The sequence below is a fragment of the Lagenorhynchus albirostris genome, chromosome 20 (assembly GCF_949774975.1).
Source record: "Lagenorhynchus albirostris chromosome 20, mLagAlb1.1, whole genome shotgun sequence".
Lineage (NCBI taxonomy): Eukaryota > Metazoa > Chordata > Mammalia > Artiodactyla > Delphinidae > Lagenorhynchus > Lagenorhynchus albirostris.
In genome coordinates this window covers 57,954,456-57,972,043 of record NC_083114.1, presented here as the reverse complement: position 1 = coordinate 57,972,043, position 17,588 = coordinate 57,954,456, and the positions used below count along the sequence as shown (strand labels likewise).

The following is a 17,588-nucleotide window of genomic DNA, read 5'->3' as shown; positions in this document are numbered from 1 at the left end:
TTATAATTTAAGACATTTTGAACTGTACACTGTCAATAAAGATAAATTTCATATTTGACCTGCTGTGTCCTTTTCTTCCCACCCCACTTACCCTTGTTTTCCTAAGTAGTAGTTAAATTATACTTCTGAATAGAAAAAATTCTCTTACTGTGAAAAAATGGGAACAGAACACTCCTACATTTTAATTTTAATTAAATTAAAATAATTTAATTCATGACCAAAATATATTCACTCTAAGTATGTAAAAACTTTAAAAAAAAGTCCTTTTTAAAAAAAATGCTTACAAGAGCACAATAATAGTGAAGTAACTGAATGAACTTAATAGATAGGAAACGTGATTATGATTGGTCAGCAGAGCTACAAAAACACCCCCCCCCAAAAAAAAGAAACCCTGGGTATTTACATGAATATCAGACACTAAAAGATATCTCTTTACGGCACTGGTTAGCAATGACTTGCTTAGAAAATACAATGTGCTATTTACTAATTTATCTACAAAGGTAAAGATTTTCTTTCCAAGGTTTCCTACTTGTCTTCATCGTGTAGTACTGTAGTGTAAAAGTTACAACTTTTACTAAAGATGGAAAAGCGAGATTCTCAGGTGAAGAACCAAAAGGTAGGTATCCTGAGGCAAGTGCCCTGATAATGAAAGATTAAACGCACTAGGCCACTGAATCCTACGAGGAGAGGTAACTTCGCTGCAGGCTGTGGAATCCGACCAGAGGCTGTGTAAAACAGCTCATTTAGATTAGTTAGAAGACAGACCTCTGAGACGGCACGTAACGCACCTGCACTGTTAGCAATGTGGCCAAAGCAACAGAGGAAGGTATCAGTCATGTACCTTGTACCGAGGCTGAGAAAGGTACACTATTGTACATCAGCTGCTAGAGCCTAAAAGCACAGCTGTCTTATTACACGGGACGGCGAAAACTGGAGTTGCACCTACGTTAGTTAATAGCTTCATCAAAGGGTTTGGATCTTTGGAGGAGCTCAGTACCAAATCCTTCTGCTGTGGCGGCTGTGCTTTCGGACTCTTCACCCCTAATACATTTGTTTTCACAAAGTTAATAACTTTCACTCATCTGGTTGAAATATCATGTCCACTAGTAGGATTTATATTATATCATATCTATAGTCCACACGTGGGCTCTACAAGGAAATATTTCTAAGACTGTCTTAACCATAATCTTACTTCAACTCTGTCAGAGAGTGAAATTCTGGCTTCTTATTAAAGAGAATTATGTATAGTTTACTTATCCTTAATTTAAGGCCCAAAAGCTTATTTACATTCCACCACATTCCAAAGTGAATCTGAGATGAGTAACTAAATAAATCTACACGGTGATACAGTTAAAACTCTATAAGGGAGAGAGATATTCAAATAATACAGTTTATTTCTAGAATAAAAGATAATGTGTCCTTTGGAAGGAAGATGACAAAAAAATTTCTATCTTCCACGAGGGGTGGAGGTATGGCTTAATTCTTGTAGCTTTATAGATGTCTGTCATTCTAGCCACAAGCAGTCAAAGAATCAGACTATCACATAATAAGATTCTACACATAGTCTTCCACAATAATGGAAACACCTCTGAATTTTACCGTAAGCAAAAGAACTGTGACGAGAGCACCGTACCTGAGTTACTTGCGTCTAAAATCACTAACAGAACGAGGTGTCCTTCCAGTTATTCTGGCTGATGATGCCACCCAGTGAATGTCACTTCCTGCAGACCTCTATGTGCACTGAGACTGTCCAGTGTTCAGGCTTTTAGGACGCCAACTTCCATTCAGTTTCTTTTAGAAATTAAAAAGGAGAAGCAAACTTTTGCTTTATGTCTCTGTTCTATGTGTTATTTATGTATTCGTTTTTTATTTAGATTGGGGTATTACATACTTATGTAACAAGATGGTATAAACTTAAAAGATAACTGTTCAAAATAAGATGATTCTATCACTATTTCTTCAAATCATAAAATCACAAGCACTGCTTCTGAAAAGTGAAAAAGTACATGTTCAACTTCACATACAGACTACAGTGCAGTATACTTCGGATACAAACGTGCAGTTTCAATGCATTATACACAAGTTTTATTTGAAGAAAAGCAAAACACACAACCAACAGCATTTCAATTAACAAAGTCAGGAAAATCCCACGTGCTTTCATGGTTCTCCAATTACCGTTCAAGCAATAAACGTTTAAACCAAAGTTAAAATAAAGTGAAAAAGAAACAAATGCAGTAAGCAGACTGAGCAACACAAATTCAAAATACGACTCTGTCTTCCTGTGTCCTTTCCCACCAAAGTGTGCTGTTCGAAGTACCACAAGTGTTATCTTCTTCCTCTTGTTCTTTAGTGAGTTCTATAAAAACCTAAATGAAAATAAATTAATGAATACAATATGCTGCTGTGCAATTATCTTACAAAAATTTTAACTAAATCAGCAATAGCATAAGGCAATACCTAATTACATTAACAATTCAAGTATCAAGAGATATACTGCCATTAATATTATTTAAACAGAATAATCTCCACTAATCCCACAAAAAGATGAATGTTACTTTAGAGGATTAATAGATTATTTATTTTTTGATTAATATATTAAAGTAGCATCATAAAAATATTTATAAATATTTAAGCAATGTAATTTCAGATGTGCTAATATGAAATACCCCCATCATGACTCATTTTCTTCCAACTGAAGAAAAAATACTGAGCTATTCAAAATAAGCAGATGGAGAAGCTCAAGTTGTTATTTACAAAGTTTAGGAATATTCTATAGCGATTGGTCTCTGGCTCACAATCTCCTTCCCTGTCCAATATATACCTAAACAATTAGATACTGGACACTTTCTTCTACAGAAGAACTTTTAAAATTTAACTTTATAGTACCTGTTCCAATGTCGCTTGAGAAAAGCTGTATTCTTCAATGGCAAAAGTACGTTTAGCTGTTAAAATATAAAAATAATATTTCACTTATTCATATTTTCAAGTAATAAAATGGCAATAACTACTGAGTGGCTAACAATCTGGTTTTGTTGTTGTTGTTGTTTTAATCTCTATAATCAACTCATTTCGATTTAAAGCTGCCAACACAGGTCACTTTCCTCTATCTGCTTCCTTTCTCTCCCAGCCGCCCAATTCTCTGCGGCCCTAAGTGCAACATATTTCACAGGACGGACTTGCCTTACTCTCCTTTTCCAAGCAGCCCCTCTTGCCCCTCCTTTCCTGTTCTCCCTCATTCCTCCTGTTTTCACGTGTCTTCCGCTCCTGCTGTCTCTCCCATCCCCCAGTCCCAGTCCAGTCCACTCTGGACTTCTTACACTAGGTTCTGGATCTCATGGGTCATGTGTCCACACGCTTTTCTGTACTTATTTTAGGTCCGTTTGCATTCTGGCCCAATATCAAATTTCTGGTTTTCTATTCATTCCTTTAATTCTCCCTAATTACTTCAAATGTTCTCTTTAATCATAAAGAAAACAGTAGGAGGGACTTCCCTGGTGGTCCAGTGGTTAGGACTCTGTGCTCTCACTGTGGAGGGCACGGGTTCAATCCCTGGTCGGGGAACTAAGATCCCACAAGCCGCGAGGCGCAGCCAATAAACCAAAAAACGTATATTTAACGAAGTAACACTTTTTTTTTTCTTTTAGAAAGAAAGCACCAGGAAGTTTCGTAGTTTACAAATGCCGTAAAATAACCTGTACATGAATACGTGCCCCACCCAGGAGACTGCCTCTCTCTGCTGGTGAGGTATCTTTATCCCACCTAACATTTATTTCTTAAATGCCAAGATCCAATAAACTTCTTTAAAGTTTAGATTTAGGAATGCCTACCCTCTTGCACTATGAATTTTCCTCTCCCTTCTCTGCCTGCCACTGGTGTCTTGCTACCATTGCTACCTCTCTGGTCTAATACGAAGTAAGGATTCACGAAATTCAGTGCTCCCACTTCTGGACTGAACTGGTGAGGGCTAATTAAGATGAACTTTCTCAGAGACGCAACGTGAAAAACCGCGGTGATGTCCAGAGTGAAAGGTTTACACTACAATACAGTTAATCTACAAAATCCCTAGCGTGTGAGTATTTACCTACAGCTTAGATTACATTAGTAAAAGGTCATCTTCTTACTTACCATAGTTTCTACAGTAAACTTGAGTCCCAACTTCTAAACTTTTTAATAAAATTCTTTAATAATTCGAAAGCTACCTCACAATGTTTTTCAAATATTACTTACCTTCTTCCAGCTTAGAAAAAGATTGTGAAAGGGATTGAACATCTTCCTTAGGAATTTTATAAGCCAAAATAGAAGAAAAACTGAAAGCAAAGATAAAATACAGGTAAATTCAAAATAACTACTATGCATTCTGAAGCTTTGAAAGTTCAAAATGAAACTCCAATAACTTATTTTGATACTTATTTAGACAAAAATTATTTGAAATCTTAAAATATTTCCATGCACAATAAAATAACTCTCTCATTACTCCTGGATAAGAACTTTAAAAACTTTAAATACTATTACATGTTGAAAGATCTAACATTAAAAATGAGTCAGCTTCATAAAACTCCATTCATCAAACTACATTAGTCCAATATTGGTTATACTACATTTTTTCATTAATCCTTAATACAATAACCAATTTTTATGATTATTGCTGTACAAAGAAATGTAACTAAATTTTTTAAATCTTTACCTTTCCTGACGGCTTGCATTTGGGAAAATATGCTGAATTTCTCTTTGAAGACGGTCTACTTCTACGTTTTCTATCCAGTCCTTTAATTTGATTTCCAAAAAGTATCCTTTTCCAAATTTACTCTTTAGATGTTGGACTGTCCCAATACATCTGTAGTAATTTTTAAAAGGAAGTACAGATATAAGATAACCTGACAGTTTTGAAGATAATTTCTCACTTAAGAATGATTTAAATAAAATTCCCACATTAGAATACTTGTCAATTTATATAAAAGGTGAAAATATAAGAGATAATACAGAGTTTTCATATACCCCTCCCCCAACTTCAGTTTCCCTAATACTGTCATCTTGTATTACCGTGACACATTTGTCAAAACTGAGAAACCAACGCTGGTATATTATTACTGAGTTTACTGCCTTTACTTGGACTTCACTGGTTTCTCCACTAATGTCCTCCTTCTGCCCCAGAGTCCACCCAGGATCCCACTGTGCTGTGTGGCCACACCTCCTCAGTCTCCACTGCTCGGGGACACTTTCTTATTCTATCCTTCTTGGTCTTGGTCATGACTTGGACAGTTTTGAGAACTGTTTTTGTAGGATGTCCCTCAATTTGGGGTAGTCTGATGTTTTTCTCATGATTAGACTGAGGTGTGGGTTTTTGGAGCAAAGAACACAGAGCTGAAGTACTTTCTCATCACGTCCCAGGGGGCATGTGATGACCACGTGGCCCTGCCTGCTTAGGGTGGTATTTGTCCCATTTCTCTGCTGTAAAGTTACTATCCACCCCTTCCCATACTTTAGAATACAGACTGGCTTTAAGTCCAGGCGATACTTGGGAGATACTACACAATCTGGCATCTTTCTGTAAAGAGATGTGTCTCTACTCCCACATTTATTTACTTACTCCATCGCTTACCTATATGAGTATGAACTCGTATATTTATTTTATACGCTGGGTTACAATCCCATACAATGCCTACCAATTTTTAAAAAGAGCAAATATCATGCCTGAAAATAACACTCTCAGTTGTTGAATAATTAAGCCAATTCCAAACACAGAGTGGCTGGCCAAGTTTTGGAAGAAAGTAACATACTTCCAAGCGATTCTACAGAAAGCTGATAAAACAAGGGAGCATTTTTTAACATTTAAGCTAATGTGTATTATTATAAGTTTCTGAAATGACGGCGTTCCAAATCCAGACGCGTGCTCTGCCCTGCACCCCTCCCCCCTCCGCGGCAAACAGCCACCTTAGCTGCCCAGACACCAGGATAGCCACTCGGTCACAGACAGCCTCCACCTCCTCCATGCAATGAGTGGCCAGGATAGCTGCCCGCGTTTTGTTCTTAAACGCAGCTCTAATTGCTCTCCTACAAAATATAAATAAAACGAAAAGAAGGGAAGGTGGCACCTGAAAAGTTCATGAAAATACCTGAGTTTTAAAAATCCAACTATTTGGTTAATTTAAATTTATCAAATATCATTGCTATAATTAGTATATTCTGCCCAACTGTGACTCTTCTATCCCAACTCATTTTACCTTATTTTTGAAAGCTTGTCAAATGGAAAGAAAGTTCACGATTTCAAGCGTTTCTATGGGTTAAAAGTATGCTAACCAACCGATTACAGAAACTGATAGCTTTTCACGTTATAACAAAAATAGCCACAGAGTCACAGAGAAAACTTAACATGCGTCTGAACCAAACCTCACATTTTATAGACATGGAAACCTAGGCTCAAAGAGTTGCTCAAACAATGATGAGTGCCTAGAAAGAGAGTTCCAATGGACATGTAGGACAATACTGTTATGAGATGTTTACTTACGTATGTTGCTTTATACAGGAACAAGAGCCTTTAAGAAACCATTCAGACAGCAGTGCTCTCATTTTTGTCCTAGCACACACAATATACTGTCAACAGCTGATGAGAAATATGATCAGGCTTAGAACGTCTAAGGGGATCTCGAGAAATTTTTAATTACGATTTCTCCTTTTGTGCAGGATTTTTAATCGATACATGTATGTAACTAACACAAAACCACCCGTGGTGATGCTACAGCACAATGGGTCTCCAGCGTCCCTGACGTCATACTTACCACATGTGCTGTTTGGCTTTAGGGTCCATACCTGTGGATGGCTCGTCTAGCAGAGTAACGGGAGGGTTCCCCAGCATACTCAGAGCAAAACACAGCTGGACGGAAAGAAAACGGAGCGCGGGGAGGCTATAAGAAACTCTATCAGGTGGACCTAGAGTCTGTCATACAGAGTGAAGTAAGTCAGAAAGAGAAAAACAAATACCGTATGCTAACACATGTATATGGAATCTAAAAAAAAAAAAAAATGTTCTGAAGAACGTAGGGGCAGGACAGGAATAAAGATGCAGACGTAGAGAATGGACTTGAGGACAAGGGGAGGGGGAAGGGTAAGCTGGGACAAAGTGAGAGAGTGGCATGGACATATATAGACTACCAAATGTAAAACAGATAGCTATTGGGAAGCAGCTGTATATAGCACAGGGAGATCAGCTCGGTGCTTTGTGACCACCTAGAGGGGTGGGATAAGGAAGGTGGGAGGGAGACGCAAGAGGGAGGGGATATGGGGATATATATACACGAATAGCTGATTCACTTTGTTATACAGCCGCAACTAACACAACAATGTAAAGCAATTATACTCCAATACAGATGTTAAAAAAAAATAGAATGTGAAAGAAGAAAAGAAAAAGAAAAAAGGAACTCTACCAGGCACCAGACTGTACACACACTTGTCGTTTAATAAAAGTACCTTTCGCTTGATTCCTGCAGGGAGTTTCTTTACCGTTTTCTGGAGATGTTCTTTTAGATCAAGTGCATTTGTTATTCTGCAAAATACACAATACAAAATGAGTGTACCATGATGCACATAAATACAAATATAAAGTGATCACTGACACTGTTTTTTTCCTAGAACAATTATTCTGTTGAAGCTCACTTTAAATAAATTAATATCTTGATTAAAAGGTTCACTTTAAAATAGGTTTCATGACATTTATAGGTACATTCATTCTGTATTTATAAATAAAAATGTTTCCTTTTCATTTTCATGGCTGTCATAATTTGGTAAAGAATATATGAAAATATATATGAATATATGGAAAATTAATGAAATTTTCTATGAAAATTATGATCCACGGAAATGCCTGTTATGAAACTTTAAAGCCGTGGCATGTGAACCTTTCTCCAGGTAACAAAAGGGCTCTAAAGACAATTATTTTACCGAATTATGACCTCTTTCATGTCACTGGCACTCATTCCTTTCACAGCTCCATAAATTTCAAAATGTTCCTGTAATGTAATCTCCGGCCACAGTGGGTTTATCTGAGGACAGTAGCCCATACACTTTACGGAATCATCATCTCCAGCTGGGTCTGAAGAATAGTCTCTTAGAAATACCTGCAGAAATATAAACCAAGTGTAGTGACTATTTTTGCTTAACTTACATCGTAAAGGAAGTGGCAAGTGGGTTAATTCAAACTCCTTCCAAACTCCTGACTTCCTAAAGTCAGGGTCACAGCAGGTCAGATTCTCACCCTTTTCTGATGAAGAAACGACACACATGGCTGTGTCAGAGATGACTGACATGGCTAGAAAAGGTGGCCAGGGATGCAGGGTTGGGTGGGAAGGTAAGGCCCATTTTAACCAGGAGGATCAGGGGGCCCCACGGAAAGGTGTTTTCTGACAAGGGAACATGTGAATTTGCTCATCTGGTTTTCTGTGGGGTAAGGAATAGCCAACATAAGGAAAACCTAAGGTAAAAGAAGAGTGAAGTGTGCCCGGCATCTTCCAGCAAAGAGTGAGCCAGCGTGGCTGGTGTGATCGAAGGCTAGCTGACGGCAAGGTCAAGGTTAGCTCCTCTACTTCCTGAAGTTAATACAACGGGCTTCTATGAAGTCAGTGGACAAATCACCCATGCTTGTAATCAGCATAAAAGCAGAAATACTGTACATGTGTGTGTTCTGCATGTGTGCATGCAAATTTGACTATGTACATTATTCTCACAGATAACCAAAAAGATCATAATTTGATCAAGCTATCCTAAAAAATTCATATTAAAAACATGAAATTTGAGCATAAAAATCCCATTTGTCACTAAAAAGTTTATTTTAATTAAAAATATAAATCATATTCAATATATCCCACACCATTATACCATACCTGGCCTGAAGTTGGTTCTATATCACCAACCACAATATTAATAATCGTACTTTTGCCTGCACCATTTGGACCCAGTAGTCCCAAGATCTCTCCTAAAGGAATTAAAAGAAAAATTGACATATGTAAATCAAACTAAAGAATGAAAATTCTCTTCCAGGAAAGTTATTCAAGAAAAAATAATTAAATACCAGCCTTTTTTCACACAGAAGGAGACATATTTATTTGCCACTTTCTTTATTTTTCTTGTAGGAAGAAAATCTTTCTTGTCTTCATATTCTTTATGCAAATTGTTGACCATAATGGCTGGCTTCTAATAAGGGAAATAGGATTTAAAAAAGAGTTATAACTCAGATATCCATCGTTCAATGACAGGCCGTACACAGCTCATGGCTGTGTCGTAAGAACTGTATTTGCTAATAAGGGGTACTGCCTAGATAACTATCCATCTATGATGGGAATAATGGTTTGTTCAAAAGAAAGTGGACAAACATATTTTTTCAAAGACAAACTTCTTGGCAATCGATTCATATAAGGGGACAATTTTCGAGGCTAACCCTGTGCAGAGGGGCTGCTCACTGCTCACCGCACGCGGCTCAGTAAGAGAGACTGAGTTACCTCCTCGTGGCGCTGGCAGCTCAGCAATTCTTTGACCTTCACCCTTTCAGCTCTGACATCTTCATCTTCATCCTCATTGTTTGGTGGTTCTGGAAACTTCTTACTTTTGGACTTTGTTGTAAGGGTCCTGAAAGTATAAACAGATTTTCAAATAATTAAAATGGTAAGAAATTGAAGCACTACATAGAGAAAAGACTGAAAAAAATATAGCAACATGAGATCTGTTGTCGGAGATCAGTTATCTCTTAAAGGTAGAAATTACAGAGCTATTTTTCACTCACTGACATCATTTGGATGAAATTATCTAAATTCATTCATTTATTCAACAATTATTTATAACCAGTATGTGTCAAGCACTAGTTCACAGAAAGATAAAAAAGATTTAAAAAAAACCAACACAGACCCTGCTCTCAAAGAATTTACGTCTTGGGTGTACATGAGATGACCCAGGCAGCGTGGACAGAGAGGCTGAAGTCAGCATCTGTAGCAACACCATGAAGGTGGGCAGAGGAAAGAGCGCTTCCGAAGGAAATTCTGAAGTACTATTAAGAGAGGTAAAGAGGCAAATAGAAGTTGACATTATGGGAAAAAAAAAAAAGAAAGAAAGAGGAGAAAAGTTTAAGGGAAGAAGTCAGTCACATTTAAGGCTGTAGATCAGTTAAAGAGGGTGAGCCTACTTTACCAGACAGAGAGGAGCCGTTAGTTTACCTTACCACAAACAGGAGCAGCCAAGAGGTGAGGGCAGGAGCCAGATGGCAGGAGTTAGGGAGTGAATGGGACATGAGAAAGGAGGTGACAAACTGGAGGTGGAAGCTTTCTGGCTATAAAAGGAAAGAGACTGTCTTTTCTCCATTGTATATTCTTGCCTCCTTTATCAAAGATAAGGTGACCATATGTGCGTGGGTTTATCTCTGGGCTTTCTATCCTGTTCCATTGATCTATATTTCTGCTTTTGTGCCAGTACCATACTGTCTTGATTACTGTAGCTTTGCAGTATAGTCTGAAGTCTGGGAGACTGATTCCTCCAGCTCTGTTTTTCTTTCTCAAGATTGCTTTGGCTATTCGGGGTCTTTTGTGTGTCCATACAAATTGTGAAATTTTTTGTTCTAGCTCTGTGAAAAATGCCAGTGGTAGTTTGATAGGGATTGCACTGAATCTGTAGATTGCTTTGGGTAGTATAGTCATTTTCACAATGTTGATTCTTCCAATCCAAGAACATGGTATATCTCTCCATCTGTCTGTATCATCTTTAATTTCTTTCATCAGTGTCTTATAATTTTCTGCATACAGGTCTTTTGTCTCCTTAGGTAAGTTTATTCCTAGGTACTTTATTCTTTTTTTTTTTTTTTTTGTGGTACGCGGGCCTCTCACTGTTGTGGCCTTTCCCGTTGCGGAGCACAGGCTCCGGATGCGCAGGCTCAGCGGCCATGGCTCACGGGCCCAGCCACTCCGCAGCATGTGGGATCTTCCCAGACCGGGGCACGAACCTGTGTCCCCTGCATCGGCAGGTGGACTCTCAACCACTGTGCCACCAGGGAAGCCCTAGGTACTTTATTCTTTTTGTTGCAGTGGTAAACGGGAGTGTTTTCTTAATTTCATTTTCAGATTTTTCATCATTAGTGTATAGGAATGCAAGAGATTTCTGTGCATTAATTTTGCATCCTGCTACTTTACCAAATTCATTGATTAGCTCTAGTAGTTTTCTGGTAGCGTCTTTAGGATTCTCTATGTATAGTATCATGTCATCTGCAAAGAGTGACAGCTTAACTTCTTCTTTTCTGATTTGGATTCCTTTTATTTCTTTTTCTTCTCTGATTGCTGTGGCTAAAACTTCCAAAACTACATAGAATAAGAGTGGTGAAAGTGGGCAGCCTTGTCTGGTTCCTGATCTTAGTGGAAACAGTTTCAGTTTTTCACCATTGAGGACAATGTTGGCTGTGGGTTTGTCATATATGGCCTTTATCATGTTGAGGTAAGTTCCCTCTATGCCTACTTTCTGGAGGGTTTTTATCATAAATGGGTGTTGAATTTTGTCAAAAGCTTTCTCTGTATCGAGATGATCATATGGTTTTTCTCCTTCAATTTGTTAATATGGTGTATCACATTGATTGATTTGCATATATTGAAGAATCCTTGCATTCCTGGGATAAACCCCACTTGATCATGGTGTATGATCCTTTTAATGTGCTGTCAGATTCTGTTTGCTAGTATTTTGTTGAGGATTTTGCATCTATGTTCATCAGTGATATTGGCCTGTAGTTTTCTTTTTTTTGTGACATCTTTGTCTGGTTTTGGTATCAGGGTGATGGTGGCCTTGTAGAAGGAGTTTGGGAGTGTTCTGTCCATATACCATGGAGAAAAGACAGCCTCTTCAATAAGTGGTGCTGGGAAAACTGGACAGCTACATGTAAAAGAATGAAATTAGAACACTCCCTAACATCATACACAAAAATAAACTCAAAATGGATTAAAGACCTAAATGTAAGGCCAGTATCAAAGTCTTAGAGGAAAATATAGGCAGAACACTCCATGACATAAATCACAGCAAGATCCTTTTTGACCCACCTCCTAGAGAAAGGGAAATAAAAACAAAAATAAACAAATGGGACCTAATGAAACTTCAAAGCATTTGCACAGCAAAGGAAACCATAAACAAGACGAAAAGACAACCCTCAGAATGGGAGAAATTATTTGCAAATGAAGCAACTGACAAAGGATTAATCTCCAAAATGTACAAGCAGCTCATGCAGCTCAATATCAAAAAAACAAACAACCCAATCCAAAAATGGGCAGAAGACCTAAACAGACATTTCTCCAAAAAAGATATACAGATTGCCAACAAACACATAAAAGAATGCTCAACATCATTAATCATCAGAGAAATGTGCAAATCAAAACTACAATGCGATATCATCTCACACCGGTCAGAATGGCCATCATCAAAAAATCTGCAAACAACAAATGCTGGAGAGGGTGTGGAGAAAAGGGAACCCTCATACACTGTTGGTGGGAATGTAAATTGATACAGCCACTATGGAGAACAGTATGGAGGTTCCTTAAAAAACTAAAAATAGAACTACCGTATGACCCAGCAATCCCACTACTGGGCATATATCCTGAGAAAACCAAAATTCAAAGGGAGTCATGTACCACAGTGTTCATTGCAGCTCTATTTACAACAGCCAGGACATGGAAGCAACATAAGTGTCCATCGACAGATGAATGGATAAAGAAGATGTGGCATGTATATACAATGGAATATTACTCAGCCATAAAAAGAAATGAAATTGAGTTATTTGTAGAGAGGTGGATGGATCTAGAGTCTGTCATACAGAGTGAAGTAAGTCAGAAGAGAAAAACAAATACCGTATGCTAACACATGTATATGGAACCTAAAAAAAAAAAAATGTCATGAAGAACCTAGGGGCAAGACTGGAATAAAGATGCAGACCTACTAGAGAATGGACTTGAGGACATGGGGAGGGGGAAGGGTAAGCTGGGACGAAGTGAGAGAGTGGCACAGACATATACACACTACCAAATGTAAAACAGATAGCTAGTGGGAAGCAGTCACATAGCACAGGGAGATCAGCTCAGTGCTTTGTGACCAGTTAGAAGGGTGGGATAGGGAGGGTGGGAGGGAGGGAGATGCAAGAGGGAAGAGATATGGGGATATATGTATATGTATAACTGATTCACTCTGTTATACAGCAGAAACTAACACACCACTGTAAAGCAATTATACTCCAATAAAAATGCTAAAAAAGTAAAAAATATACATATGATCAAAAAGAAAAAAGGAAAGAGAGGGGATAAGAGCTAGAGAGGGACTCAGGTTTCAGTGCGATTGATGAGTACTTTGTTTTATATGGGAGGAAGGTGACCCCCTCCCAAAGGGAAATATACCCTAATAAGATCCAAAAGGGAAAGACACAGAAAGAAAGAGCTGACTGAGCAACATCCTTAAGCAGACAGAACACAGGAAGACTTGGATAACAAGGGGGACACCTTCCTCTGGGGCTGGGAAAAAGCAAAAGTGACGAAAGATGTGGACAAGTGTGTACACATTTTATAATTTATAATCAGGTGCTTCTGTTTCCTGAGACAGATGGCACCATCATCCACTGAGAAGTAAGAAGTGAGGTGAGCTGAGGTGACTCTGAGGGATACGAAGAAGGCCTGCGAGAACTATGGAAAAGAAAAACATAGGAGGGGACTTCCCTGGTGGCGCAGTGGTTAAGAATCCGCCTGCCAATGCAGGGAACATGGGTTCGAGCCTTGGTCCGGGAAGATCCCACATGCCGCGGAGCAACTAAGCCCATGTGCCACAACTACTGAGCCCGCGTGCCACAACTACTGAGCCCGTGTACCTAGAGCCTATGCTCCGCAACAAAGAGAAGCCACCGCAATAAGAAGCCCGCGCACCACAACAAAGAGTAGCCCCTGCTCGCCACAACTAGGGAAAACCCACACACAGCAACGAAGACCCAACTCAGCCAAAAAATAAATAAGTAAATAAAAAAAAAAAAAGAAAAAGATAGGAAGCTGCTGAGTAGGTAAAGGCGTAGGGCTGCCAAACAGCATTAAAACAGAGCTGAGTTTCTATGGGATGAGTATGTAGCATCATCGATGGCTCTGATGCAAACAGAGGGTGAAGTGGAACAGAGACAAAAGTCACTGGCTTGGAGAAAATCAGAAACTGAGGGGTTACGATGTTGGAAGGGTTACCTGTGTGGATGCTGAAATCTCCCCCCAAACGAGAGCAGGAATAAAGGCAAAGACACAGAAGGAGAGCCAGACACTCTGCCTCAGTGGATGAGGGGCGGGTCCAGTGGCTAGTGAATAACCACTATACGTTTTCCAATACTTTCCAGTTTTCTCCAGAATGTGAATATTCAGCAAATAAACAAATACGTGAGAAATATAAAAAAGAAATTCAGAACCAATTTGGTACCAATGGCCATATTTCAAGAAATAACTCTTCTTCAAATTTAAAACATCCTTTGAAAAAAAATGCACAGACTTGGAGAAAATATTTTAAAATATATCTGATAAGAGATTGTAACCAGAATATATTAAAAAAACCCTCAAAATTCAATAATATAAAGACAACCCAATTTTTTAAATGGGCAAAGGATTCAGATTGACATGTCTTCGAAGTAGATATAAAAATGAACAATAAGCACATGAAAAGACACTCCACATCATGAATCATCAGGGAAGTGCAAATAAAAACCACAGTGAGACACTAATGTGCACCCACGAGAACAGCTAAAATCAAAACGACAATAATACGTATGGGCAACAACGTGAAGAAAACAGAACCCTCATCCATTCCTAGGAGTAAAATGGTGCAGTCACTGTGGAAAACAGTCTGGCAGTTCTTGAAGAGGTTAAACATAAAGCTACCACAATGACCCATCAATTCCACTCCTAGGTATCCTCCCCAGAGAAATGAAAATATACGTCCACACAAATACTTGCACCCAAATGTGCATCGTAGCATGACTCACGGTAGCCAGAAAGTGGCAACAGCTCAAACGCCAACCAACCGATGAACAGATCAAGTGTGGTATAGCCTTACAATGTAATATTACTCGGCAAAAACAAACAAAAAGGTAATGAGGCACTGCTACATGCTACAACGTGGATGAACTTCCAGAACGTTACGCCCAAGTAAAAGAAGCCAGACAAGAAAAGACCCCACCTTGCATAATTCCATTGAAAGGAATGTTTAAGATACGCAGATCTATGGAGACAGAAGGTAGATCAGTGGTTACACAGGGCTGGGGGCCAGCTGAGCGGGGGAAGGACGTGCCCAGCAGACACAAGGTTTCTTTTTGGGGGTGATGGAAACGACCTGCAATCAGATTATGGTGATGGCTGCACAACTCTGTCAATACAGTAAAAAAAAAAATTAAAATTAAAAAAAATTAAACCTGAAATTTAAAAAACTGACCTGAAAAAGGGATCCTTTCTTAATGATCTGCCTCCATATTTTTTCTCGTAGTACTGTAAGAGGAAAATCCACAGCACACACTGCAGGTAAGGCTAAAAGGAAAACAGGTTACAGCTCGTGACTGAATCATTTTGGGTTTTTTTTTTTTCCCCCGTGTACCAACAGAACCAAAACCACATACATCAGGTTCCTTTCCATCACTGAAAAACTTCATCACAATTTTTTTTTGCATGTCATACAATGAGTTAAGAATAAATGTTAATGGATGGACATATATACACTACCAAATGTAAAATAGATAGCTAGTGGGAAGCAGCCGCATGGCACAGGGAGATCAGCTCAGTGCTTTGTGACCACCTAGAGGGGTGGGATAGGGAGGGAGGGAGGGAGACGCAAGAGGGAGGAGATATGGGGATATATGTGTACATATAGCTGATTCATTCTGTTATACAGCAGACACTAACTCGACATTGTAAAGCAATTATACTCCAATAAAGATGTTAAAAAAAAAAGAATAAATGTTAATACAAACCAAGGTTGATTTTTAGTAAAATGACCCTTCACATACTTTTCTACCTCTGTAAAGTTCATCTGTTGTCAGCTTCATAAATTATAATTTTAAAAAGCTTTGTTTTTGCTTCTATGGAAGCCAGAATTATCATTAAATAGAATTAACGACGTGAAAAAGACCAGTACATTGAAGTGGATGTATTCAGTAAGTGAAATGCATATTAGCTAGCATTAACTAACACACTTGACTTCTTATGCACCTTCATTTTTATGCAATGGAATAAAAACTAAAAAGAGAGTTAAAACCATATGACCAAACCACTCATAAGGTAACATGCTAACACAGTTATTTCTTACCGATATAACAGCCACCAAAAGACGATCCCATGGGTTGTAGGTGTCCTCTTTTTTTTGCATATTCTTCCAAGAAATCTAAGACAAAACGTTTTGAAAATTTATATGTGGCTGTGATACTGTGATATAATGAAATGTGGTGTTTGACCACAGTTCCTGGCACAGAACTTCTAAAACCCTTGGAATTTCCTGAGTGACAGAGGGGACAGGAGTGTCTCTCATCGTATAAAACAAGCCCCTCTCAACCTCAGCTGAGTCTATGCTAATGAGGGGACTCTCAGAGGAGGATGGAGGCTGACTGACAGAGGACCAGCCAGACTAGAGGGCTGGAACTTCCGGCCCCAGGTGCCACCACCAGGGAGGGGAGAAGAGCGTGGAGACTGATTAGCTCATCCTGCCCAGGTCATGGGACCTCCACAAAGCCTCTAACATGCTGGGAGGACGACTCTCTCCGAACTGCACAGGGACAGGAGCTCTGCCCTTGGGACCTTTCTGGGCCCTGCCAGCCAGTTCTAGAGCAAAGTACTGACCCCCGGCAAGGGGTCCAAGTCAGACAGAACGTGGGTGGCCTGGGGACCCACGACCCGTGACTGGAATCTGAAGCGGGGGGCTGCCTGCAGGACTGAGCCCTGAACCCGTGGGGTCTGCGCTAACTCTGGTCAGTGTCAGAACTGCTGAATGTCAGGGAAAACCCACACGTTTGGTGTTGGAAGCGCTGTGCGCAGAAGAACCAATTTTCTTTTAGCTGCGACGTGTAGAAACGTTCAATTAAAACGAAAAACGTGTATTTAACAGCAAACACGTCTTCTCTATAAATTAGCTACCTGTTAATATTTATAGCCATGTTTTGTAGTTAGATTAAAATTTTCCTCACCCCAAAATATGCCTATCAGAGCAGGTATAAATTATAAACTTAAGCCAAAAAAAGGGAAGGGAGAGAGGTAAGAAGGTGTGTCAGTAGAATTAATCAGCAATCGTCCTAAATTAATTCATCACTTAATTTTTTTTCTAACCACAGAAATTGTTTTCAATTAACCAGGCTTAATAAAATTAATTTGTTCCTCTATTTTTTTCTTGAAAAAAAATCGCTCAAACTTCATTTTTCGTCATCCCTGTACAGTACAATACACTTGAAAAACTCCCCCAAAACTCCCCAGTCCAACACATATGGACTGCAGTCAGATCATACTTCTAATTTATGTACATTGTTTTGGGCATGAAAGACCATGTAATGAACACAGTCCTTCTCCTTTGAGAATCTGCAGTTTAGAAACATG

General features: G+C 38.9%; 1 protein-coding gene across 1 annotated transcript in view; it reads right to left on the bottom strand.

Annotated features, from left to right (window-relative positions):
• Positions 1–1,928: 1,928 nt before the first annotated feature.
• The window catches only part of ABCA5 (ATP binding cassette subfamily A member 5), a 62,486-nt gene continuing 46,826 nt past the window's right edge, over positions 1,929–17,588 (bottom strand). The window contains exons 27-39 of the mRNA XM_060133519.1: positions 16,315–16,389; positions 15,448–15,539; positions 9,489–9,615; positions 9,066–9,183; positions 8,874–8,965; positions 7,936–8,111; positions 7,465–7,540; positions 6,777–6,871; positions 5,932–6,051; positions 4,685–4,834; positions 4,228–4,307; positions 2,887–2,942; positions 1,929–2,366 (exon numbers count right to left, since the gene is read on the bottom strand). Of these exons, the coding sequence (XP_059989502.1) occupies positions 2,259–2,366; positions 2,887–2,942; positions 4,228–4,307; positions 4,685–4,834; positions 5,932–6,051; positions 6,777–6,871; positions 7,465–7,540; positions 7,936–8,111; positions 8,874–8,965; positions 9,066–9,183; positions 9,489–9,615; positions 15,448–15,539; positions 16,315–16,389 (1,365 nt within the window). The 3' untranslated portion in view covers positions 1,929–2,258. The remainder of the gene's footprint in view (positions 2,367–2,886; positions 2,943–4,227; positions 4,308–4,684; positions 4,835–5,931; positions 6,052–6,776; positions 6,872–7,464; positions 7,541–7,935; positions 8,112–8,873; positions 8,966–9,065; positions 9,184–9,488; positions 9,616–15,447; positions 15,540–16,314; positions 16,390–17,588) is intronic.